At 45.3% G+C, this 23,901-nt stretch overlaps 1 protein-coding gene across 1 annotated transcript in view; it reads right to left on the reverse strand.

Annotated features, from left to right (window-relative positions):
• CNTNAP5 (contactin associated protein family member 5) overlaps positions 1-23,901 on the reverse strand; it is a 464,970-nt gene that overhangs the window by 70,372 nt on the left and 370,697 nt on the right. Inside the window, exons 15-17 of the mRNA XM_075933060.2 lie at positions 14,371-14,498; positions 14,042-14,212; positions 10,470-10,688 (exon numbers count right to left, since the gene is read on the reverse strand). Of these exons, the coding sequence (XP_075789175.2) occupies positions 10,470-10,688; positions 14,042-14,212; positions 14,371-14,498 (518 nt within the window). The remainder of the gene's footprint in view (positions 1-10,469; positions 10,689-14,041; positions 14,213-14,370; positions 14,499-23,901) is intronic.

A 23,901-nucleotide genomic window follows, 5' to 3' on the forward strand; every position in this document is an offset into this window, starting at 1 on the left:
ATCGAGTCCAGCCCCCCGCCCTCAAGGCAGGATCAAGCTCCGTCTACACCATCCCTGACAGATGTCTATCTAACCTGTTCTTAAATATCTCCAGAGAGGGAGATTCCACCACCTCCCTTGGCAATTTATTCCAATATTTGACCACCCTGACAGTTAGGAAGTTTTTCCTAATGTCCAATCTAAACCTCCCCTGCTGCACTTTAAGCCCATTACTCCTTGTCCTGTCCTCAGAAACCAAGAGGAACAAATTTTCTCCTTCCTCCTTGTGACACCCTTTTAGATATTTGAAAGCCGCTATCATGTCCCCCCTTAATCTTCTTTTTTCCAAACTAAACAAGCCCAGTTCATGAAGCCTGGCTTCATAGGTCATGTTCTCTAAGCCTTTAATCATTCTTGTCGCTCTTCTCTGTACCCTTTCCAATTTCTCCACATCTTTCTTGAAATGTGGCGCCCAGAACTGGACACAGTACTCCAGCTGAGGCCTAACTAGTGCAGAGTAGAGTGGCAGAATGACTTCACGAGTTTTGCTTACAACACACCTGTTGATACAACCTAGAATCATATTTGCTTTTTTTGCAACAGCATCACACTGTTGACTCATATTCAACTTGTGGTCCACTATGACCCCTAGATCCCTTTCCGCCATGCTCCTTCCTAGACAGTCGCTTCCCATCTTGTATGTATGGAACTGATTGTTCCTTCCTAAGTGGAGCACTTTGCATTTCTCTTTATTAAACCTCATCCTGTTTACCTCTGACCATTTCTCTAACTTGCTAAGGTCATTTTGAATTATGTCCCTATCCTCCAAAGAAGTCGCAACCCCACCCAGTTTGGTATCGTCTGCAAACTTAATAAGCGTACTCTCTATCCCAATATCTACATCATTGATGAAGATATTGAACAGTACGGGTCCCAAAACAGACCCTTGCGGAACTCCACTTGTTATCCCTTTCCAGCAGGATTTAGCACCGTTAACAACAACTCTCTGACTACGGTTATCCAGCCAATTATGCACCCACCTTATCGTGGCCCTATCTAAGTTATTTTTGCCTAGTTTATCAATAAGAATATCATGCGAGACCGTATCAAATGCCTTACTAAAGTCTAGGTATATGACATCCACCGCTTCTCCCTTATCCACAAAGCTCGTTATCTTATCAAAGAAAGCTATCAGATTAGTTTGGCATGACTTGTTCTTCACAAACCCATGCTGACTATTCCCTATCACTTTATTACCTTCCAAGTGTTTGCATATGATTTCCTTAATTACCTGCTCCATTATCTTCCCTGGGACAGACGTTAAACTGACCGGTCTGTAGTTTCCTGGGTTGTTCTTATTCCCCTTTTTATAGATGGGCACAATATTTGCCCTTTTCCAGTCTTCTGGAATCTCCCCTGTCTGCCATGATTTTCAAAGATCATAGCTAAAGGCTCAGATACCTCCTCTATCAGCTCCTTGAGTATCCTGGGATGCATTTCATCAGGACCTGGTGACTTGCTGACATCTAACTTTCCTAAGTGATTTTTAACTTGTTCTTTGTGTATCCTATCTTCTAAACTTACCCTCTCTCTGCTTGTATTCACTACGTTAGGCACACCACCAGACTTCTCGGTGAAGACCGAAACAAAGAAGTCATTGAGCATCTCCGACCTAGACCTCCCCCACTGCAACCTGAGACCATGGCTCTTCCTTCTGACATCTGTCACCACTGAGAACAGCCTCTCTCTAACCTCTTTGGACGGGTAGTGAAAGGCTTGCAGCTGAGGAGAGGAATGCAAAGAGAACGCTTAGGTCCCTCGTATCTTCTGCCAGTTCTGCGCTGCTCTGAGCCAGGCATGACCTCAGAGACAGCAGGATGAGAGCACTTTACTCTTCCTGAATAGTGGGGAGGGACTGTGGAACAGCAGGAGCCCGGGGCTACGCAGGGGGGCATGTGCCCGCCAATGCTATGGGTGAGAGGAGCAGGAGGCCAGCAGAATTAGTGAGGGGCCTGGCCCCGGCAGCAGAGTTTGCTCCCCCACCCCCACTCACTGGCAGCGACACGACGTAGCCATAACTCACTTTGCTCCCTCAGCTCTTGCTCAGGGGAGAGGGCGGGACCGTGCTTGCACTCGCTGGCAGGGAGCAAAGCGAGGGAGCAGAGCAAACTACAAGCATGTTGCTCCAATTCCCCCTGCCGCTGCCAGTGAGGGTAGGGTACAACCCCTGCTGCTGGCACCAGACCCCAGCCTGGTAGCCCCTTGGCCCACATCACTCGGGGGGAAGAAGCGAGGCAGCAGCGGAGCAGGGGGAAGGAAGGGCAGAGTAGGGGCAAGGAGGGGTTTGTCCCAGCTCTCCCTGAGCCAGGAGCAGTGTGGGGAGACTGGCCACATGGCCAGCGGGCTGCCCCTCGTGTCCCTCCTCACCAGTCGCCCTGGTAGGAACAACCTCCCTTCTCTGGAGAGCACACACTGAGCTGGTACGACCTTTCACAGCCCCCGTGCAAAGCTTAGTGCTGTTCACCCAGCCGGGCCTGTCAGCTCATGCTGTGTTTGCCCTTTGCTCCCTCAGTGACATGTCTGAAAACCCTGGAGCTGAGTACATGCAGGTGCACAGGAGTCTCCCCGGCTGAGGTTTCCAAAGGACGCTAACGCCGTCAGAGCCTCCCAGCTCCCACTGCAATTCAATGGGAGCTGGCACGTTGCCTTAGAAATCCTCTGCAGCCCCAGCCCTTGTGATTCTGACTTTCCTGCGGTGCGAACAATTCAACACGGAGGGGCTGAGACGCATCTGACTGACAACGCCTACGCACATCAGTAGCGTGCCGCATATCGTGTGCGTGCTGACGCTTTGTACATGAATTGACCTTTCATTATAGAGCCATCGCAGCTGAGAGAGTGTCTCTTTGTGGTACTAGCTAGCTAACTTATACAGCGTGCAATGCAGATAACCCCAGATCTGTTTACACCTCCCCTATTACGCAGCGTTCATAAGAAATGTCCGAATGAGGAGGGATTAGTGCTGTCGGGCCCCCGGTGCCTTGTCCGATTGTACTGACATAACCAGAAAACTTGACTCTAAATCCCTTCACTTTTGGTAGGTGGTGTGGGGTCACAGGGTTCGGATTTGGCACTCCAATCCTGAGCCTCTTCTGTGTCCTCCCCTCCCACTCCAGCACGAATGCACAATAGGAAGGGAAATACAGGACTATGTAGCACTTTAAAGACTAACAAGATGGTTTATTAGATGATGAGCTTTTGTGGGCCAGACCCACTTCCTCTGGAGGAAGTGGGTCTGGCCCATGAAAGCTCATCATCTAATAAACCATCTTGTTAGTCTTTAAAGTGCTACATAGTCCTGTATTTTGCTTCAGCTACACCAGACTAACACGGCTACATTTCTATTACTATTCTACAATAGTAACGGATTATTTTCCAGTTTTGCCACTCTCCGCTTCAAAACCCCTAGGTCTGCCGCAGTTTGAACCCAAAGCCTAAGTCTGTGCCTACATTTATTCAGAGTCTGAACTCTATACTTGCTCCAGCTCTCCATAGACACCATCTCTGGAGCAGGGAAGTTAGCGCATAGTCGTTTAAACGATGAACCCGGGCTGATCGGTTAATCCAAACGACAACACGCACCCTCTCCTCTTGCTGCCTTTCTATCAGGGTCTGGAGGAGATACAAGGAGCCCTCCCTCCTGCCCTGTGCCCCAAAGCCATAAATCCAGTGTTTTAAAATTCATGATGTGTACTGTCTAGCAATGAGGGAGTTGGGCGAGAAGGTCTGACGGCATTCAGATCCCCTGGCTGAGTCTAAGAGCCTTCACTCTAATTGCAGAGGGCTGAGTCACACTCTGCAGAAAGACGCCCACCCAACTGACCCCCTTCCAAGGTAAATAATTCAACAGTCTGCATAGTCTCAGCGATTGAGCCGTATTCCCTGGACACCAGGTCTCTGTTCTCTCTGGGTCTGACTGGCCCCATTTCTCCAGCTGGGCTGCCAAGTCGTTCAGACCCCTTTCCAAGGTTGCAGTAGAGTTCAATAGACTCCTAATGGTTCGCTATCTCAGACCCTATTCAGTAGCTTTCAGTCTCCTCTCTGAAGGCCTGGCCACGCCCCTGCGGCCAGCAGGAAGGGAGGACCAATGCCTGGCCACCACCTCTGTCCCACACCAGGGACCTATGAATAGCAGACACCCAAATATGAAACAGCAGCCAGACTGGGTTAGATCAATGGTTCGTCTTGTACAGTATCCCATCCTCCTACAGTGGCCAATGCCATGTGCCCCAGAGGGTCACATCTCCCAGAGCCATTTCCCTTTGGCTCTTCACTATGTTGGTACCTCCAGCACCTCCACCAAGAGTCCGCCCTTACCTCAGGGCACACAGCAACCGTGTTCAGCCGCCAGCCAGAAGCTTTCTCTTGCTCTTCCACTCCCTGACAGCGACCGAGCTGCCCATGTTACCACAGCTCCCTTCAGCGAGGATCTGACTCCGTTTTGGACTGCAACTCCGTTATATGGGTCTGCAAACCCCCTGATTGGCTGTTCCCTACAGTCTTTCCCTGATTGGCTTCCTTCCATGCAGCCTCTCTAGCCGAGTTGGAGGGCTTTGCTCCACTGCTCCTTTCTGGGAGGGGGTGAGGTAGGAGCTTGAGGCCTACAACCCTGGGCCTCTGCCTGGTACACCCCCTCACACCTCCATGACTCACTGACTGATGGACTGGGGGGGCCCATCCACCAGAACTCAACAAGAATTTCTCATATAAAGTAAGTGAGTGGAATTCCAAGTCAGATAAAGGCTTGTATATGACTCCCTCCCTTCACACCTCCCGGGACAATACCTGAGGAAAGTATCAGAGGGGTAGCCGTGTTAGTCTGAATCTGCAAAAGCGACGAGGAGTCCTGTGGCACCTTATAGACTAACTGAAGTGTAGGAGCATCAGCTTTCGTGGGCAAAGACCCACTTCGTCAGATGCATGTAATGGAAATTTCCAGAGGCAGGTATGGAAATTTCCACTACATGCATCTGAAAGTGGGTCTTTGCCCACGAAAGCTGATGCTCCTACACTTCAGTTAGTCTATAAGGTGCCACAGGACTCCTCGTCGCTTTTACCAGAGGAAAGAAACCACACCAGGGCCAGGCAGTGCCTGGCAGATATAAGCTCAGCAGGCTGTTTGGGCAGCTGCTATCTGAATCAGACACAAATGAAGGATGGTAGTGCGGAATTGAACTGACAGCAGTTAGAAAATGTGGAGGCAAGGAAGAAATGCTGTACTGAACCTAGTTTCAGTGTCCGCCACGATAACCGACATGTGCACATGCATACAGGGCCTGGTTCTTCCCTATACTGATTTCCCTTTACCACACTCTGATAGCATAAACGGGACTTGAAAGTGGCCACAAATGGTACCCTGAGCACATTCCCTAGACAGCCATGGACTCAGACAAGGAACACAAAGGTGGCTTAACACCACCTTAATCTGTTTCCCTAACCCCAGGAATTATATGACTGAGGTTCATCCCACGTACATGTTGTCTCTGGATATGGAACCATATCAACTGCACTGGCCAGACAAAAAGAATAAACTGAGAACTGAACTCTAGGATAAATCTTATAAAAGAACTGATGCTCCAGAACATGCAAAGCTCGGGAGTCCAACTGGAGAAATATAGTGGTGGGGCCATCCTTCAATGCTACTCGAGATATCAGAGTGGGTGGATTATTGTGCTGAAATAATCAGCAGTGGAACATATTAACAATTGTGACACACTGTGTGTGATCATTAGTCTCCAGGGTTAACACTCCACTCAAACTAACAGGGGGAGGGTTCCACATCTCTGTTTCTGAAAGACATCCTCGGAATGGGTCATTTTGAGAGTATTCCCAGCATAGCAGACACTTCCTTTCTGCAGAAGACAATGGCATCTCCAGAGCAGTGACTCAGGCCAGTTGCCAAATCTCAGCTAAATATCACTAATAGTCCTAGTAACATTTCTGACAAAGGCTTTGTTCAACATTTCCACATTGAGACAATTTCATAAATATCAGTAGGCAATAGCTATCGTACAGAGTGATATTAAGCCAAACACCACAAAAACCATAAAAGTCAATTCATTCGACTATTTATAATCCTAAAAGCATAGGTTTCCATGGGGTAGGAGGGCAGGATGTGTCCCAAGAGTTATGTATGGTAAGTAACAGAATAATGTAAGGTAGACATAGAAGATTAAAACTTTACCTGGTGTAAACTGACATAGCTCCACTGTAATCAAATATATTTCATGTAAACATCTCCCCATGTCCACAATTGCTCAATTTCTGAAGGCCATTAAAAACTAATCTTAAACCTCAGAATTCAAGGCCATGTTTAAATTTAAACTTGTAAGATGAAAGACTTTGTCACCTCTCTTCTGTCTTTACTAACATCTCTACAGGTACAGAAGAAATTATAATTGGAAAGCTACATTGGATCCACATTTGTTATTCATAATAGTAGTATCTTAGATTAATATATGCTTTCCACCCAGCAGGATCCATAAATACGTCCAGAAGATAAATAAACTAAATTAAACATTGACATTGAGTCTTGTTTATGAGAATTGCAAAATACTTGAATTGATTCAGAGGGGGGGATAAAAAGAAAAGATATTAAATCTTGATGACTAGCCATCTCCTTCATGGAAATTAAATGCTGCCTTTAAATTAAATAAAATAGGAAGATTAATTTTAAAATATTTGAAATTTTTTAAACAGCAAATCATGTCAGATACAGGGATTATTAATTAAGCAAGTGCATACCAATCGTGGCAACCTCTTAATCTTAACTGCTAAATAGAGCACTGCAGAAGTAGAAAAAACAAGCCCTTTAATCTTAACTTGTATGCATTGTTGTTGTTGCCCATGTTGTTTTCAGGATATTAGATAGATGGTGGGTGTGGTCACATCTTTTATTGAACCCATTTCTGTGGGTCAGAGAGAAAACCTCTCTCTCACTACAGAAGTGTATCCAGTAAAAGATATGACCACACCTAACTTGTCTCTTTAAACCTCCATGAATTTATCTAGCTCTTTTTTGAACCCTGTTAAAGTCCTGGTCTTCACAACATCCTCTGGCAAGCAGTTCCACAGGTTGACTGTGCGCTGTGTGAAGAAAAACTTACTTTTATTTCTTATATCTTATAAGAGATTATGTTTGGCTACTTCATTCCTTTTACTATTCATGTGGTTTATTAATTTGTTTGGGATTTTTTTTTCAGATGGGAGGAAATTCATTCCCCATGATTCAGGTCTTGTATCAGGAGTTACCATGAGTCCTTCCGGGAGGGAGTCTCACATCCGTCTATCTCAGGTTTCTTCCACATTCCCTTAGGGCGTTTGGAGCTGGCGGGAGGATATTGGATGGGATGGATGACAGGTCTGATCCAGTCTGGCACATTTTATGTTTCTATGTAGAAAACCCCAACCCACCTGCACAGCTTAGGTCCACAAGCTGAGATGAAATGTCCTGTAGAGAGGATGTTTCTAAGCCAGTCAAAAATCACTTGGCATCAACTTTTCACTCTTTTTTTTTCTTCTTTTCAGGGTGAGGTTCCAGAGGCGCCTTTCCACTGCCTATAAGGCTACACACCCCTGGCCATGGTCTTGTGAATTGCACATTAACTCAGGCTTAACTCAGGCATGGGCAAATACCAGTCCATGATCTGGATCCGGTCCACCAAGGTTAGTTTCACCCCCCCACACACACACCCCTCTCTGTTTCCCTGCGCCTCTGCAAGTATCAGATGATCACTGCCCCCATTGGCTGCAGATCGCTGTTTGCAACCAATGGGAGTGGTGAGAGATTCTGTCCTGGTCTTCTGCTCCCTGCCACTCCCATTGGCTGCTAACTCCCATTACCCGTAGCCAAGGAGAGCTGTCACAGGTGGGAGCTAAGCTCAACTTCCTTTTAAGGCTGTCTTACATTGTGGCAGTCTTACATGGGCCCTCTGATCTTCAGTAAATTTCCTTCTTGTTGAAAACTACTAAGGCAGGCCTGGGCAAAATACAGCTGGCAGGCCAGATCCGGCCCGCCAAGACACAGGATCTGGCCCACGGAAGCAGCGGGGAGCCCAGCAGCAGGGCTCGGTTTCTGTTTTAAAATTGGGGAAGTTTTAGGAGCTGCCTCACCCCCAGCACATTCCCATTGGCTGGTTTCTGGTAGACCCCAGCCAATGCGAGTTGCTTGTTGGAGTAACAGGCAGCCAAGAAGAATCACGCCCCCTCTCCTCAGCTCAGTTATTCATGAAACACACGGCCCGGCAAGCAGGCTGGCTGACTGGAAACATTTTAAGCTTTGCAGGCAGGCAGGCTGGTTTGGCAGCTGGCAAGTAAGTCTCCTGGCCACAGCCTGCTTCTGGCACCCCAGCCCTTTCCTGCCCCAACTCTCTGTCCCCCCACCACCGACTCAATATAACCAAACCCTCTGTCCCCCTCTTACACCCACATCTCCTGCCCCAGATCACAATCCCCTCCTATCCTAGGTCACATTCCAAACCCCTGCACACCAGTCCACTGCCCTCGGTCACAACAGCTTGCTTCATCCCAACTCCCTCCCAGGCTCCAGTCTCCCTCCTGCACCCCAATCCCTTACGCCAAGCTCCCTTCTGCACCCCACCTCCATCCCAAACCCCACATCTCCTCCATTCATATAATGGAAGAGTGCGGTCTTCAACCACTTTCCAAACCCTTGGAGTGGTTCCCCTGTCAAAAATTATTGCCCATCCCTGTATTAGGGTTCGATCTTGATATGTCTTAGCTCCTACGATGGCAAAATCATGCGGAAATAACGATAGCTAGGTTAGTGGTCAATCTGATTTTTTAATATAAGGTCGTCCCACACAGAAGAATCTCTGTCCCACTGGATGCTCTTTTTATAAATCTCTCAGGGTATGTCTACACTACAAAGTTAGTTCGAACTAACGGATGTTAGTTCGAACTAACTTTAATAGGTGCTACACTAGCGCTCCGCTAGTTCGAATTTGAATCGAACTAGCGGAGCGCTTAGTTCGAACTAGGTAAACCTCATTTTACGAGGACTAACGCCTAGTTCGAACTAGTTTTTAGTTCTAGACGCGTTAGTTCGAACTAGCTTAGTTCGAATTAACTAATTCGAACTAAGTTAGTTCGAACTAGCGCTGTAGTGTAGACGTACCCTCATGGACAAAATCCTCATTTATTTTTATTATAATGGAGATTGCCTATCTCCTAGAACTGGAAGGGACCTTGAGAGGTCATTGAGTCCAGTCCCCTGTCCTCACAGCAGGACCAAGTACCATCCCTGACAAATTTTTGCCCCATCTCCCTAAATGGCCTCCACAAGGATTGAACTCACAACCCTGGGTTTAGTAGGCCAATGCTCAAACCACTGAGCTATCCCTCCCCCCATAAAATTGGATACAGGGGTGAAGTTAGACTATCCAGGCATTTCAGCTAAATAGAGTTTATTAAAAGGCCAGAACACATCTTTTATACACAGCCCTGAGTAAGGAGTGTGCCACCACCCCTTCCCATCTCAAAGGGGAGTTTTGTGATGGCTAGGGTCTGGCTGGTGCACAAGGGATGCAAAGGGGAAAGTTGACCCCTTTTTTGTTCCCAAAAAGAAGCCGGGTCAACTAAGCCCAGAAGTGAGAGTTTGGTTGTATGAGAGCTTGGCAAATACCGTAAAAAATAATCTGCAAACAAAAATGTGGCTGCTGGCCCTTTTACATATTTGCTTTGCCTGTGTTCATAGGCCTTTAGGGCTTGTTCTACAGGGATAGTCTCACAAATGAGTTTACTGGCAGGAACGTTTGCCGGAATGAGGAGATTTTACAGAACGATTGCAGATTATTGGCAACTATGCGTATGTGTGTCCCAGAAACCTGTCTCCACAAATTATACCCCTCTCATTAGGGGATAGAAACATGCTACATCACCTGTGTGTCCAAGGAACCGGGCTCGTCAGCTAATCCTCACAGGAAGCGGATAGTAAAAAGCTACAGAACTAGAAACATTCAGATATTGCTCAATAGAGAATTCCACCGACAGAGATACTTGAGGAAATCAGAGTTTAAGCCTAATTCTGGAGGCTGAGACTTGGACCATGCATAGGGTGGCCATATTTGTTCAAGGGAAAATAGGGATGCCACAAGCCATTTACCTGACCACTGCCACCCCTTCTTCCTCCACCCAAAGCTCACTGGAGACCTGCAGCCTCCTGCGCTCACCGTGGCACCCCCCCACGTGGCTGGCATTGCCTCTCCCCCCATCACGTTCCTCCACACACCACTTATATTTCTACAAAATTCGGCATTTGTCTCGTTTGCTCTTGTCAACTGATAAGCCTGATTGGGACAAGTGCGCACTCACGCCAAAATGCCCAACCTCAGTGGCTAGAGAAGTTGTGTAACTGGTTTACGACAGACAACCGTTGCAAATATCAACGATACGGGTTAAATGGACCCTACCTACAAAGAATGGGCTGTTAAGCTGCAAACGGAAACGCCCCTCGGCAGGTGCCTCCAGAATCTTCTTCGGCAGGTTATCCACTTGAAGAGAGGTCTGTTTGAGGTTCCTCTCGGCTCGGACGTAGTGCCACTGGTTGTCATTCAGAGGCGTGGGAGACTGCACTGTAGCATCCATAGGTCCGTTCCCAACATCTATGGAGAAGGTGATCTCCTTAGGGGCTGGAATAGACAAGGGTGAGGAAGAGCTGAAAGGTGGAATTAAAGATCTGATTTTGACATGAAAGTATATTCTATAAATGGACGCTCCATTCACGATCAAGCTAGCAAATAACATGGCAGCCTAGACATAAATCCCACAGCTCGCTGCCTGGTCTCTGTTGGGAACACACATGGCTGAGGATTCAGTGACTATGCCCGGTTTTATTGCTATGCCAATGGTGGTGCCCCAGGAAAGCTAGTCTATCCCCCTTTGGAAAGTTAACCACTTAGACGCCAGTCATTCCACAAATGTATGCCATTGGCGGTTACAGTTTCCACCCTGCATGGGTGATGCCACCAGCTGGAAAAGGCACACTTAATGAAAGACCACAGCAGGAAATGGGGCTTTAAGGGTATGGTGTGCTGTGTCTGCTCAAAGTATTCGATCACAGGCGTCGATGTGACCCTGCTAGCGGGGTAAATATAATAAGACACAGGAGTTAAGTGACTCTCCCAGAGCAGAGGGGCATAGGCTGCATATGCTGAGATATGAATGGATCCTAAGGATTATCAAACTGTCCCCTGCCCCCCCCCCAAAAAAAACCCCTCAAGAAACAGTGAGTCTTAAAGCCCAGGTCAACTGATTTGGAATCACTGGACTCACACTAAGAGAATGAAAACAGCAGTATAAACATTCCTCTTTGAGCTGGAACAGAGCTCTGAAACCTGTTGAGGGGTGTGTCTAGACTGGCAAGATTTTGCACAAAAGCGGCTTCTTTTGCACAAAAACTTGCCAGCTGTCTACACTGGCCGCTTGAATTTGCACAAGAGCACTGACTTTGTAATGTACAAAATCAATGCTTCTTGCACAAATACTTTCACGCTCCTGCTTGGGAAAAAGCCCTCTTGTGCAAGAATACTTGCACAAGAGGGCCAGTGTAGACAGGGAAGAACTGTTTTGCGTAAAAAAGCCCTGATGGCTAAAATGGCGATCGGGGCTTTCTGGTGCAAAATCGCATCTAGACTGGCCATGGATGCTTTTGCGCAAAAGCACTTTTTGTGCAAAAGCATCTGTGCCAATCTAGATGTGCTTTTGCGGAAATACTTTTAACGAAAATCTTTTCCATTAAAAGTATTTCCACAAAATCATGCCAGTCTAAACGCAGCCCAGGTGTCTGCTTAAGCAGAAACATCTAAACTGCTATGGCTAGCCCTGCGGTGAAAATCCCTCAAGTTGGAATCAGTTTACCTGAGCTCTGAGACTTACTGCCATGGAGGATTTTTTTTAGGGTTTTTGTTTTGTTTTCAGTGGTGTAGACATGCCCTGAGAGACAGAAGCATAATCAGGAAGGCAGTGACATAAAGTGGTTCAATTTGTCCTGATGGAAGTCAACGAAAATTCCAATGGTTTTAAAAAGCGCAGACTTGGACCAGAAGTCTTTGATATTATTGTTCCTGAATATATCCCTCTCCTTAAATTCCTGCATACACCAGTGACTAGGGAAACAAAAGCTGGCTTTGCGAACTGCATGCCAAACAGAAAGACAGCGGATTGACAAGTCACAGAACCCTGTTGTTTCAAGTCAAACAAATTGGATAGAGCCGGTTTTGGAAGTTGTTGCTCAGGTACTTGAGTGTGAAAACGTTCCGTGGGGATAGGTGAAGATCTATTCTCAGCTTCTGCCTCTGCTAAAAGGCCAATTCCTTTCCAAGCAGCTGGTCTTTGGAGCTTTCTCCACATAAGCCCTCCAGGCTACGAATTCCATCTGGCTGCACGATGTACAAGATGCTGCTAATGAGGAGTTGAGGTGAAAAAGGAGAGACTGACTCCAAGTTTCCCAACTTTTCAATAACTAGTTACTTTGCGAGGGTACGGTTTGGCACTCGCCAATGAAACAATTTGCTAAATAAGCATCTAAGTGGTTTGCAGTATTTTGTCACAGTTAATGTCAAACTGTCTTTTTTTTTCACGTCCCTGAGAATGATATACAGTACACTGAAGTACATCCAAATTGGACTTTGATGTGCAATTAACACTAAATCATACCTCATTACCTTGTGATAATGCACCATGACATTTACCACTGGTTTAATGAATCGAAGGGCCTTGGGGCCTTATTTTATTAAATTTTATGCTGAGGTTATTATAACCATTTTATAAAATGGATGGCACTCAATACCGCATTTCCTCGTCCTGACAGATTTGGGAACAGAGGAGTCTTATTTCACTTCAAAGCCACAACACTTTCCCCCTATTAACATTGCAAATCAGCGGAATAAGGGAGAGGTTAAACCTACCAATTAGTTATTGCTATTTTTCCCCATTTATAAACTGAGCTGTAATTACAATTCAACCACTGAGTGGGCTTTGTGGTGTCTAACAAGACCATTAATGGCTCTCAGCATATGTTAGACCCCTCACCATACTTGTTGTGAGCGCTCACCTCATTAGCCATCACTGCTTTCTCACTAATTGTCATTGTCCAAGAGTGTTTTATGCTAGAGCGGAGAAGGATTAGGCAACTCATTTCATACTATCAATTTCTTGGGAGGTGCAAAAATGTCAAGTCATCACATTGGTCCCCATCCATGAAGGGGTTAAAATGATAAACATGGCACTCGAGGATTAGTTGTGTTACTGGCATGGATTTAAGCAGGAACAGTGAAATGGCATCCCCTCATTTGAAATGTAACACGAATAATAATAGGAATTATTGTAAGGCTGTGTCTACACAGCAGCGTTCATCTAAAATAACGTAGTCTGCATCTACACAGAAAGCAATTATTTCGACATGTCATCGAAGCAATGTCGAGCTGGAGGACTTCTTACTCCATCTCCTGTAACCCCTCATTTTACGAGGAGTAAGGGAAGTCAGAGGAAAAGTGCTGTGCCTCTGACTTCCTGCTATGTAGACAGCACCAAAAGCCAAAATAAGATGCACAATTGATGTACCCTAACTGTTTAAGATTAGCATTCTAGTAACAGTAATAGGTTTCAAATGAGAGAGGAGACCCATTATGCTAGGTGCTGCACATTCATGTAGTAACAGAATGCTCCAAAGAATTTACAGGATAAATGGACAAAAGGGTTTTGTTTTGTTTTTATAAATCTCCATTTTGAACATGGCAACCTGGAGGACACAGAGTTCAAGAAGGTTGGCTGAAGGTCACTGTGTCAGTGAAGGGAAGTGAAACCCAATCTCCTCCAGTCTAGTCCACTGCCTAAGAAACAAAGGAACCCTTACTCTCCAGAGATCATCTCATCCTATCTGTAGGCAAGCTGCACGTTATAAAGACATCCGTGCTTACTCCTCACTTTCCCACTAAACTGGTTGTATGGCACAACTATAGTGAGTTTCAGCAGTGATGCTTACAGCTTATTTCGATGCGGATGAAGTCCTTAAGCCCCAGGTTTTCCAGGAAGGCCCCGGACACAGCCGTGGTTTTGAAGAAAAAGGAAATGTCTGCGCTGAACTCTGCATGGAAGGTGGGGAAGTGAAGATAGGAGGCCTCTGTGTTGAAGGAAGCTGCATTCCAGAACTGTCCTGCAAAAGACAAAGCCCTTCTCTATAATTAACTGATCAAGTGCAAAAGCCAGGCATGTAAAGATGCCTTTTCTTAAATATGTTTTAAAAAAGGAGCCCCACAACAACTGGGATGGGACATTCTGTACATCTGGAGATTGCAAACAGCTGGTACTCACTGTCTCCATGGCAACGCAAGGGCCCGATTCGCCATGCAGCCTCCGAGTTTGATCTGTTTGTGTCCGTGATCACAAGTTGAGTTACAGGCAAATGGTCTTTGAAGGAGAGAAGGCCAGTATCATTTGTCCTGGTCATAGCAAAAAGAAAAGACAAATAAATCTAGGCTATATCATTTCCATCATTTATGCAAAAGCAGATTCGATAGGCATTGACTGCTTTTGCTTAAAGCTTGTAGAGCTATTTTTAGTAGGCATTTGGGTCATAAAAACAACAAAATGGCCATGCTGAGTCAGATCAATACTTGATCTAGTCCAGGTTTTGACAGCGGCCAGTGCCAGAGGTTTCTGAGGAAATAAATTATTGAGTGAACCATACCAATGACCAGTCCTAACTGTGGACAGTCAGCAGTGTAGGGGCATGAAGTGCACAAGTTTGCTTCCCTTACTATCTTGACTAATAGAAATTAATGGACTGATCCTCCATGAATGCATCGCATTCTTGTTTTGATCCCAGTTATACTTTTGGCCTTCACGTCATCCCCTGACAATGAGGTCCACAAGCGTGTGTTGTGTAGAGAAGTACTTTTGTCTGTTTCAAACCTGCTGCCTATGAATTACACTCAGGCCTGGTCTACACTAGACCAGGCATGTTGGATTAAGGTATGCCATCCAACTTCGCAAAACATAGCTTGTGGCTTGAACAAAGACCTGATTTGGATGGGCCATTATAAAACCAGCTTTCCTTACATTCAACACCCCATTGATATCAAAAGCTAAGTATGAGACACTTCCAGCCCACTTAATTAGCCTCATAAGCACTAGCTTTACAATTGACAGGTACTTCCCCCCCCTTTTTCTATTATAAATTTTGAGTTCCCCTCCCCGTTTTCTCTCCACTGTGGTCTTCTCTTAGAGTTCAAATGGCTCCTAACAGTCTTGCGCGTCTTTTCATAAAGTACTCCAGGAATGGTAGATTGATGTCCCTTCTTCTTAGATAGGAGTCCAAGTCCAAGGGCCTGCCTTAAGACTCTGCCAAGCAGGAGCGGCCTGAGATGGGCTGTGGCAGCTGGCGCCCCAGGCGGAATGCACAATCGGTGCCCCCACCTGCACGGCCATCAATGGAGTGATGTCATCATCGGGCACCCCGTTGAAGGCGGCACCCTAGTGATGGCCGAGTCGGCCTATAGTCACAGGCCGCCCCTGCTGCCAAGTAGCAGTTGACTGCATGCGGCCAGAGCGATCTGGCTCCAGTGCTGCACAGAGGTAGGCCTTGTGGCCTGTTCCAGGAGGTGCTGATCCCTGGACATTTGAAAGCCTTTCCTAAAGGAGTGGCAGATTCTACTGCCTCTCCCTGAGGTGTCTTTCACTGAGCCCCAGCCAGCAACCTGTGCGGCATCACTATTAGAAACTCACGGCCCACAGGAAGGACAGTGCTTGAAGCCCAGGAGTGCTTCGTGACTTTGGCAGTTCAGCACCACAAGTCACAAGCCAATCAGGAATAAAAGAAAAAATAACCATAAAGGAAACTTAACCAAAGGGTGGATGAAGTGCTATTTATGGCATTAACGAAGCCAAGAGCGAAATACGTTTAAAAAAAACGTGAGGGGAACTACACGGAGAGTTCCGAAGCTGTCCGAGTGGGGAATACAGGGGACAATACCGGGGACAACTACACAGCCTCAGAAGGGGGCCCGTGAGGAGGTGCAGGGCCCAGTGGGCCTCGTTGAGAATGAGTCCTGCACATGCACCTGACTGGCATGCACATCCGCATCAACGCGAAGGTTAATTCATCCCAACTTACGGAGCCGCATGAAGCACTGCGAGCTCCTTGCATGGAATGTACGACTGCATTATTAAACGGATTTTTATGTCCTCTCAGCATGCACATACGATCCCAGTACACGGCGTCTCTCACCATGGGACTCCATTAACACAACAGAGAGTGCATTATGCTCCAAATTTATCTTTGGTAATTGAAAACAAATGTTCTTCTCTACTTCATTATGAAAATTTGGTTCTGTGGGCAATTGCTGGAGTAACACTATGGGAGGACTAATGCAACAGTTGGGCTTTTTAAAAATAGAGCACAGGTAGCCTCACCTGTAAATGACAAATAACGAGTTTGATGGGAACATTATGGGGCCATTTTTCATCTTTCTGTGTACTAATAAAAGGATATTCACAGAAATCTCACTCTGTGGAATCCCAACAGCCTGCACCATCATAAAATGGGTAATCTCTAGGTAGCAGTATTCACATTTTGTCCTGACAGATGGGAGAGCAGTGGTGTCATTAAATATAATTTCTTCTCATATGGTCCCCCTACTGCAATGTTTTCTACTTGTATATTAATGAAAACTCCGGTGGGGGTCTGAAGCTGAGTAGCTCGGATACGCAAAGCAATTTTTCATAAATATAGTGCAGAGAGGGAAAAAATACTGCCATCAGCAGATGTCAAGGCACAGCATGGGAAACAGACCAGTATAATAGGTTTCCATTAGAGAAATTTTGGATTCCTTTTATTGGGCAGATCATTAATAATCCAAAGAAACACAATTTAATTAGCCTAGTTCTTACCAATGGCATGCAAAAATGATTTACTAAGAACAATTATAGTGAGGTACAGTAAATATTAAACAGCAGAAGGGGAGAGATAAAATAACAGGCAAGGAGAGGATATAAGCTGCAAGAAAACAGAAAGGGCCTGATTCTGCAAGGTATGGTGGTCAAGACACCCTCAAGTTCCTGGCATCGTCAAGGAGGGCTGAAATGGCTCACTCTTTCCAAACAAGGCTCTTCACGATAGCAGGCGCTGCAGACAACAAGGTACTTCCAGCACTGACAGAAGCATGGGAAGTAAAGAAAAGCAAGCAAGGCTGGCTTTATAGTTAAGACACTGGTCAAAAATACAGGAGAACTGAGTTCTGCTACCCGCACTACCACAGATTTCCTGTGTATACTTGGCTCATGTCCTCTCTCTGTCAAATACCATCCATAATGCTTTTCTAACACATAAAGCTGTCGGGAGGATAAAATTCAGTAATAGACGCTCTCACGTTTTGCTTACCCGAGTGGCTTTAACCTGGAGGCTCTACCTACCTTTTAAGAATGGATCTTACTCAAAGAGGTCTGGTCTACACTACAGCAGGAGATCAATTTAAGAAACACAACTCCAGCTACTCCAGTTATTTACATAGGTGGAGTTGACCTATCGTAAGCCATGTTTCCCGCTGTCCAAACAGGGAGAAGTTGATTGGCGCAAACACTCCCATCGGCTTCCCTTACTCCAGATGAGGAGCAGGAACACTGGGAGTGCCCTCTGAGTTCGATTTAGCAGGTCTTCACTAGACCTGTTAAATCAAACCTGGAAGATCGACTGTGCTAGTGTCTACCTTCCCACATAGCATAGACATGGCCAGAGAGAGAGAAAGTAAGCAAGTAAGTGGGCTCGAGTAGCAATATGCCAAGCTTCCTGAGAGAACTGGGCCTCAACTGACAATAAGCACATCTCTCTGCAAGGCTAACTAGAATATGTTACTAGGGAGACTATCTGTAATACAAGAAGCTGGCAGCCCCCAAGGATTTGGCAAGTAGAAGGTGAGAGGCCCTATGGGGATTCCACAGAGAAATATTTCAGCCATATGCAGAGCCCAGGTACTTTTCAGTGGAACAAGGAACGAGCAAGGAAGAAATGTGAGACGTCAACATTCCCCTTGCTACTGAAGCACGTGTAAGACCTGGTACCCGAAGGTGTGTGGGAGTGAGGAACAGCGTGAAAGTCCAGGAAGGCTTTTAAAATCATGTGATTTTTGACTGGGTCCTGAAGTGAAAGGGGAGCCACTGGAAATCTGTGCAACAGAAATTGACTGCAGCACAGAGAGCCCGGGAACGGCCACATCCCTGTGACTCAAAAATGCTCTTCCCTTTTTGCATCAACTTACAGACTGTAACAACCAAACCTTCTGAGGTAGAAAGCAGCAGGTATTGGATATAAACCTGGAAATGTTAATACATTTCCTGATGCATAATATTCACTTGGCTTTTTCATAGATCATTGATTTTAAGGCTCAGTGGGGCCGTTGGGGTCATCTAGTCCGACGTGCTTTATAGGCCACAGAACTTCACCAGTAATTCCTGTGGCAAGCCCCTAACTTCTGTATGAGCTAGAGCATATCTTGTAGAAAGATGTGCGACCTGGATTTAAAGACTTCAAGTAACATTGTTTCAGTGGTTAATTATCCTTCCTCTTAAAATGTTGTTCCTTTTTAGGCTGAATTTGTCTAGCTGCAGCTTCAAGTTACTGAAGATCTTTTTTTTTTCTTTGCTAGATTGAAGAGTTATCAACAAGGTCTTCTTAAGATTTAGGGGGTCTTATGTGTTTGGCACTATTAAACTGATGCCCCGTGCCCTACAGCAGCTGGGGGGAGGGGTTTAAAGATGTGATTTTATAATCTTTAGCAACACATTAATGAAATATTTTAAAACAAATTTTACACTTACGTCCTGTCGACAAACACAGTAAATTCAGAAACTGACAGTCTAGACCTGATGCTGGGACATGTTGGAATAGGGGTCTGGGATAGCGGAAAGGAGTTCAGCCACCGCACACATTATGCTTGGACGTGCTCTTTCCCTTCGTTTTTGCACCCTAGAAAAATAGATAAGCGTGCAGCTGCTCTTCAACATTGTGTCTTTTGCCTACCCTCACTGGTGCTGTATAAATATTTCAGGGTTACTTTCCTTGTAATCTCTGTAACCTGCTGATTTAGAAAGTTTGTAGCATAGGAAAGTGTTGATTTAATTAGAAATTCTGTAAATAGTAATTAGGGGCAGGTGTAATAATAGTCATCACTTCTTTATTAATATTCATTTTAGGTAATTAACATTACTAAATAAGGTTTTAGGAAGAGTAGTGATAGACGTGTGAATTAATATACTAAAATAGATAAAAGGGTGTCATTGGTGCCAGGTTGTTGCCACTTGGACATTGTGTTGAATATCTGAGGTAAACGTGAGTGGGCAATAAAGCGGTTCGGTTTACCCCATCCCTCCTGGGTCACTTGTTTCTTCTCCAACACCTGGGTTTGCAAATGCCAGTTAAATGGTTTTATTACCACTTGAATGGGTTTCCGTGTTCTGCTAATAAGTCCAGAAGATTTTTTCCACTGTTAAATGAACTAGTTCCTATTCTGAGGAAGCAGAACCACAGAATAGGATTAGGAAGGGGTGGGTGGGTGGACATTAAGGCTGTGTCCAGACTCCATGCCTCCGTCGACGGAGGCATGTAGATTAGCCAGATCGGAAGAGGGAAATGAAGCCGCGATTAAAATAATCGCGGCTTCATTTAAATTTAAATGGCTGCCCCGATCTGCCGATCAGCTGTTTGTCGGCAGATCGGGAGAGTCTGGACGCGATTCCCCGACAAAGAAGCCTTTCTTCATCGACACAGGTAAGCCTCGTGAAACCAGGTTTACCTGTGTCGATGAAGAAAGGCTTCTTTGTCGGGGCATCGCGTCCAGACTCTCCCGATCTGCCGACAAACAGCTGATCGGCAGATCGGGGCAGCCATTTAAATTTAAATGAAGCCGCGATTATTTTAATCGCGGCTTCATTTCCCTCTTCCGATCTGGCTAATCTACATGCCTCCGTCGACGGAGGCATGGAGTCTGGACACAGCCTAAGATTGAGCGGTGCTCCATGCAACTGCATATTCTGCGTATGGCTCTGTCAACTACTAAGAATCTCTCTCCCATGTGGATACCTGTACACTGTGAAAGTCTTAACCATAGACTGCAAGTTCAATGGGGTAAAGTTAGTAAGCCTGGGACATGAGGGGCTCTCTCTGGAGTGACTTGCTGACATTAAAACGATCCTTCTGATACGGCACACTTAGCACTATGCTCCAACCCACCTTGTTACTGAACCCACAGAGGGTCTGCATATCATTCCTCAAATAAGATCTTGTCTACAGTAGGGAGCTAGGTTGATGCAAAGCAGCTTACATCAACCCAGCTTTGCAAGTCTCTCCACTTACATATCGCTCCTGCCAACTTAACTGCCGGGCTCCGCTAACTTAATAACTCCACATCCACAAGCAGAGTAGAGTCAAGGTCAGTATATTTAGATCAACGCCGTGTTAGCGTGGACTCCGCGTTGCTTCTATTGACTGCTACTGGCTTTCAGGCGCCATCCCACCATGCCACACACTGATACAAGCAATATAAGTACTGTTAGGATGCGTCTACACTGCAGGGCGTAACTCTAAATAAACTACACAAATTGAGCTATGTCCATTGCATGGCTTATTTCAAAACAGGGAGGGTCTACACAGCACTTATTTTGAAATAGAGCTCTCTTCCTCCAAATTCCTTATTCCTCATACAGTGAGGGTTACAGAAGTTGGAATAAGAAGTCTTCTAGCTTGACAGTATTTTGACACTATTTTGAAATAACTGCCTGCTGTGTAGATGCAGACTAAGTTATTTCAGAATAGTGCTAGTTATTTTGAAATAGAGTTGCAGTGTCAACCTACCCCTGGTGAGCACGCAGACCGCCGACACAACCAGCAAAGCACAGATGTGCACAAGCGATGTAATTACTGCAGTGGCTGTATGCCAACAGAAGATAAATGGTCAAAACGGTGCAGTGTAGACATGAGCTAAGAGATCAGAATTAGCTGTTGGCTCAGCTGTCTGGTTGGATATTACTCAGAATCAACATACATATTCTTTTTTCTGCCAATCACTGGTTTCACTCCCCTCTTCATGACTTTTCTCTTACTTTCTGTTTCTTTCTGTTTGCTCTGACGAACCATTACTTTAATCTACAGTGAAGACCTGATGTTAGGAGGAGAAAAAAAAACCAACCCTCTGCCTGCTTCCCAAAAGGAAATTACAGGAGCAGTGGTTGGTCTCTGCAGCTGAGCAGCACTAAGCAGTCTGATTTTAACTAAAAATGAACAAGAATGGTTGTCTGATTTTTCCCCTCTACAGCACACATTTCATTTCATACTCAGGCAAATTAAATGCATCTAGCCCTGTCTTCTCCTTCCAGCATAATGTACGGTAGACTAGCTTCACAGTTCAGACCCCAGCAGATTTCAGATTCAAATGCTCATTATGTACCAGGGAGTTGGTATTTTAGCAGAGGAGCGGAGAAGTAATCTTCAATAAGCATGAAATTTCCCATGTTTGGAAGCGCATTGCAAAGTTCAGGGGTACTCAGTCCCCTGTTAGCCTGTAGGCACCAATATGCAATTTAGAACTGCACAAAATAGGAGCAGTGTTTCAATTTTCTGGTGGGCAAAACACAGTTTAACTCAATCACCCTTTACATTTACTCTGTTTGCAGCAAAGAAACAAGAAGAACACACCAGTTTATGGCGTGTGATGCAAATAGATTTGAAATGGACATGGTTTTCTCCCTGTGCGCTAGCATGACCCGATAGGATGCCAGTCTGGAAGCCCATGCGCAGTCTCAAAATGTCACCAAAGCAGCTTTTGATAAAACATCTGCTGCTCGTAATCTGAGTAAAGGACGGTCGACTAAGCATTGCATGTGGAATTTAAGGGACAGAATTCCCAGGAAGAGGATTCTGGTTATTCCCCCCCAATATCAATTACCGAAGGACTCCCTTGAAAACGGGTGGCAAACACAAGAGTTAAATCAACATAAATTATTTATCTCTGTAAAAAATAATAACTATGAAAAGAAAAAAAAATAAAGCTGATCTTTCACCAGGCAGCTCTTTCACCATGTGACACAGTAAGGAGATCATCGTGAGTATATAACTTATTCCAAACATGCACATAAAATCAACATTTATACATACATAAATGTCTTTGAAATGCCTGAGCAAATTAAAGGCATTACTGGCTTTTAGAGTACATCGAGCGAGTCTTGAACGGACAGTTGGCACCAGCTGTCCCAAAAAACTGAGGAGTTCTGTCTCAGGCAAACCATAATGCCTATTGCATGATTACATATCAGGCTTGATTCAGGAGCATTTTCACCACTGTAAATCAGGAACAACGCCATGAAGCCAATGGAGTCACAGTGGTGAAAAACTGATGAGACACCTCAATCAAGTCCACCGTTTTTGTTTCAATTCCTAGCAGTACTGAGCAATGCAGAATGAAATACAATGTAGGGTAAACATTTCTGAGGCAGGCTATGATATTCTGTTAAAAACCCCTATTCTAAATTTCCAGTCTGAAGCTGACATACAAACATAGTAGAGGCGCCCCCCCCCCCCCGCCTAGCCTATCGAAGAAAGGTCATCATAGAGCTAACGACCCAGGATGGGAGACAGGACATGACACATTCAATAATGCTAGGAACAAATGCACAATTATCAAGTACTCCTAATGTCTCTGCTTTAATCCCCAGAGGAACCACATCTGTGCAAAGATACCTTCCTGAAGTTGACAGACACATCGCCTCTTCACACATAATTGATAATTGATGTCTGTTTTTTTTTAAATACTTGTTGTAAGATATTATGTAAGCTACGGGTGGAAAACACTATGTAACCTTTAGATTATTGCCCTTATTTTGCCTCACAATTAGCACCTATCCAGGGGTCCAGGATCTTATTCCCCCATAACTTGAACGACCCATTAAACATCCTATATAATTAATTGTAATCTATGGTCTGGCAGTGTTCACTGAGCCTAATAAGTGATGTGACACTCTGCCAGCGTTGTGTGTGTAATAAACTCTCCTGCTTGCTTCACATTTGATGTCCAGATTCTGTTCCTTCAGTTGGTGGCTCGTTCAGGATCCAGGCTTGTGAGCTGAATGGAGCCAGAGACTGACATCCAAGAGGGTGAGTATGTTTACTTTACCACCTCATTAGACTAGGGATGGAAGTCTCTCTTTTCCTTCAAACACATCCTGGTTCTGTTTGCTGGGGCTCGTCCAGAATTAAAGCAGAGACATTAGGGCTGTGTCTAGACTGGCAAGTTTTTCCGCAAAATCTTCTGATTTTGCAGAAAAACTTGCCAGCTGTCTACACTGGCCACTTGAATTTCTGGAAAAGCACTGCCGATCTCATGTAAAATCATCAGTGCTTTTCTGGAAATACTATGCTGCTCCCATTCGGGCAAAAGTCTTTTTCCGAAAGACTTTTGCGCAAAAGGGCCAGTGTAGACAGCATAGTACTGTTTTCTGCAAAAAAGCCCCGATCGCAAAAATGGCGATCGGGGCTTTTTTGCGGAAAAGCGCGTCTAGATTGGCCAGGGATGCTTTTCCACAAAAAGTGCTTTTGCGGAAAAGCATCCTGCCAATCTAGACGTGCTTTTCCGAAAATGCTTTTAACGGAAAACTTTTCCGTTAAAAGCATTTCCGGAAAATCACGCCAGTGTAGACATAGCCTAGGAGTATTTGACAATTGTGTATTTGTTCCTAGCACTATTGAATGTGTTATGTCCTGTCTCCCACCCTGGGTTGTTAGCGCTATAACGACCTTTCTTCGATGGGCTAGGCGAGGAAGAGGGGGAGAACTGTCATGTACTGTGTTTGTGTGTCAGC

This window comes from Pelodiscus sinensis, chromosome 7, assembly GCF_052426305.1.
Source record: "Pelodiscus sinensis isolate ZL-2025 chromosome 7, ASM5242630v1, whole genome shotgun sequence".
In the NCBI taxonomy this organism is placed as follows: domain Eukaryota; kingdom Metazoa; phylum Chordata; order Testudines; family Trionychidae; genus Pelodiscus; species Pelodiscus sinensis.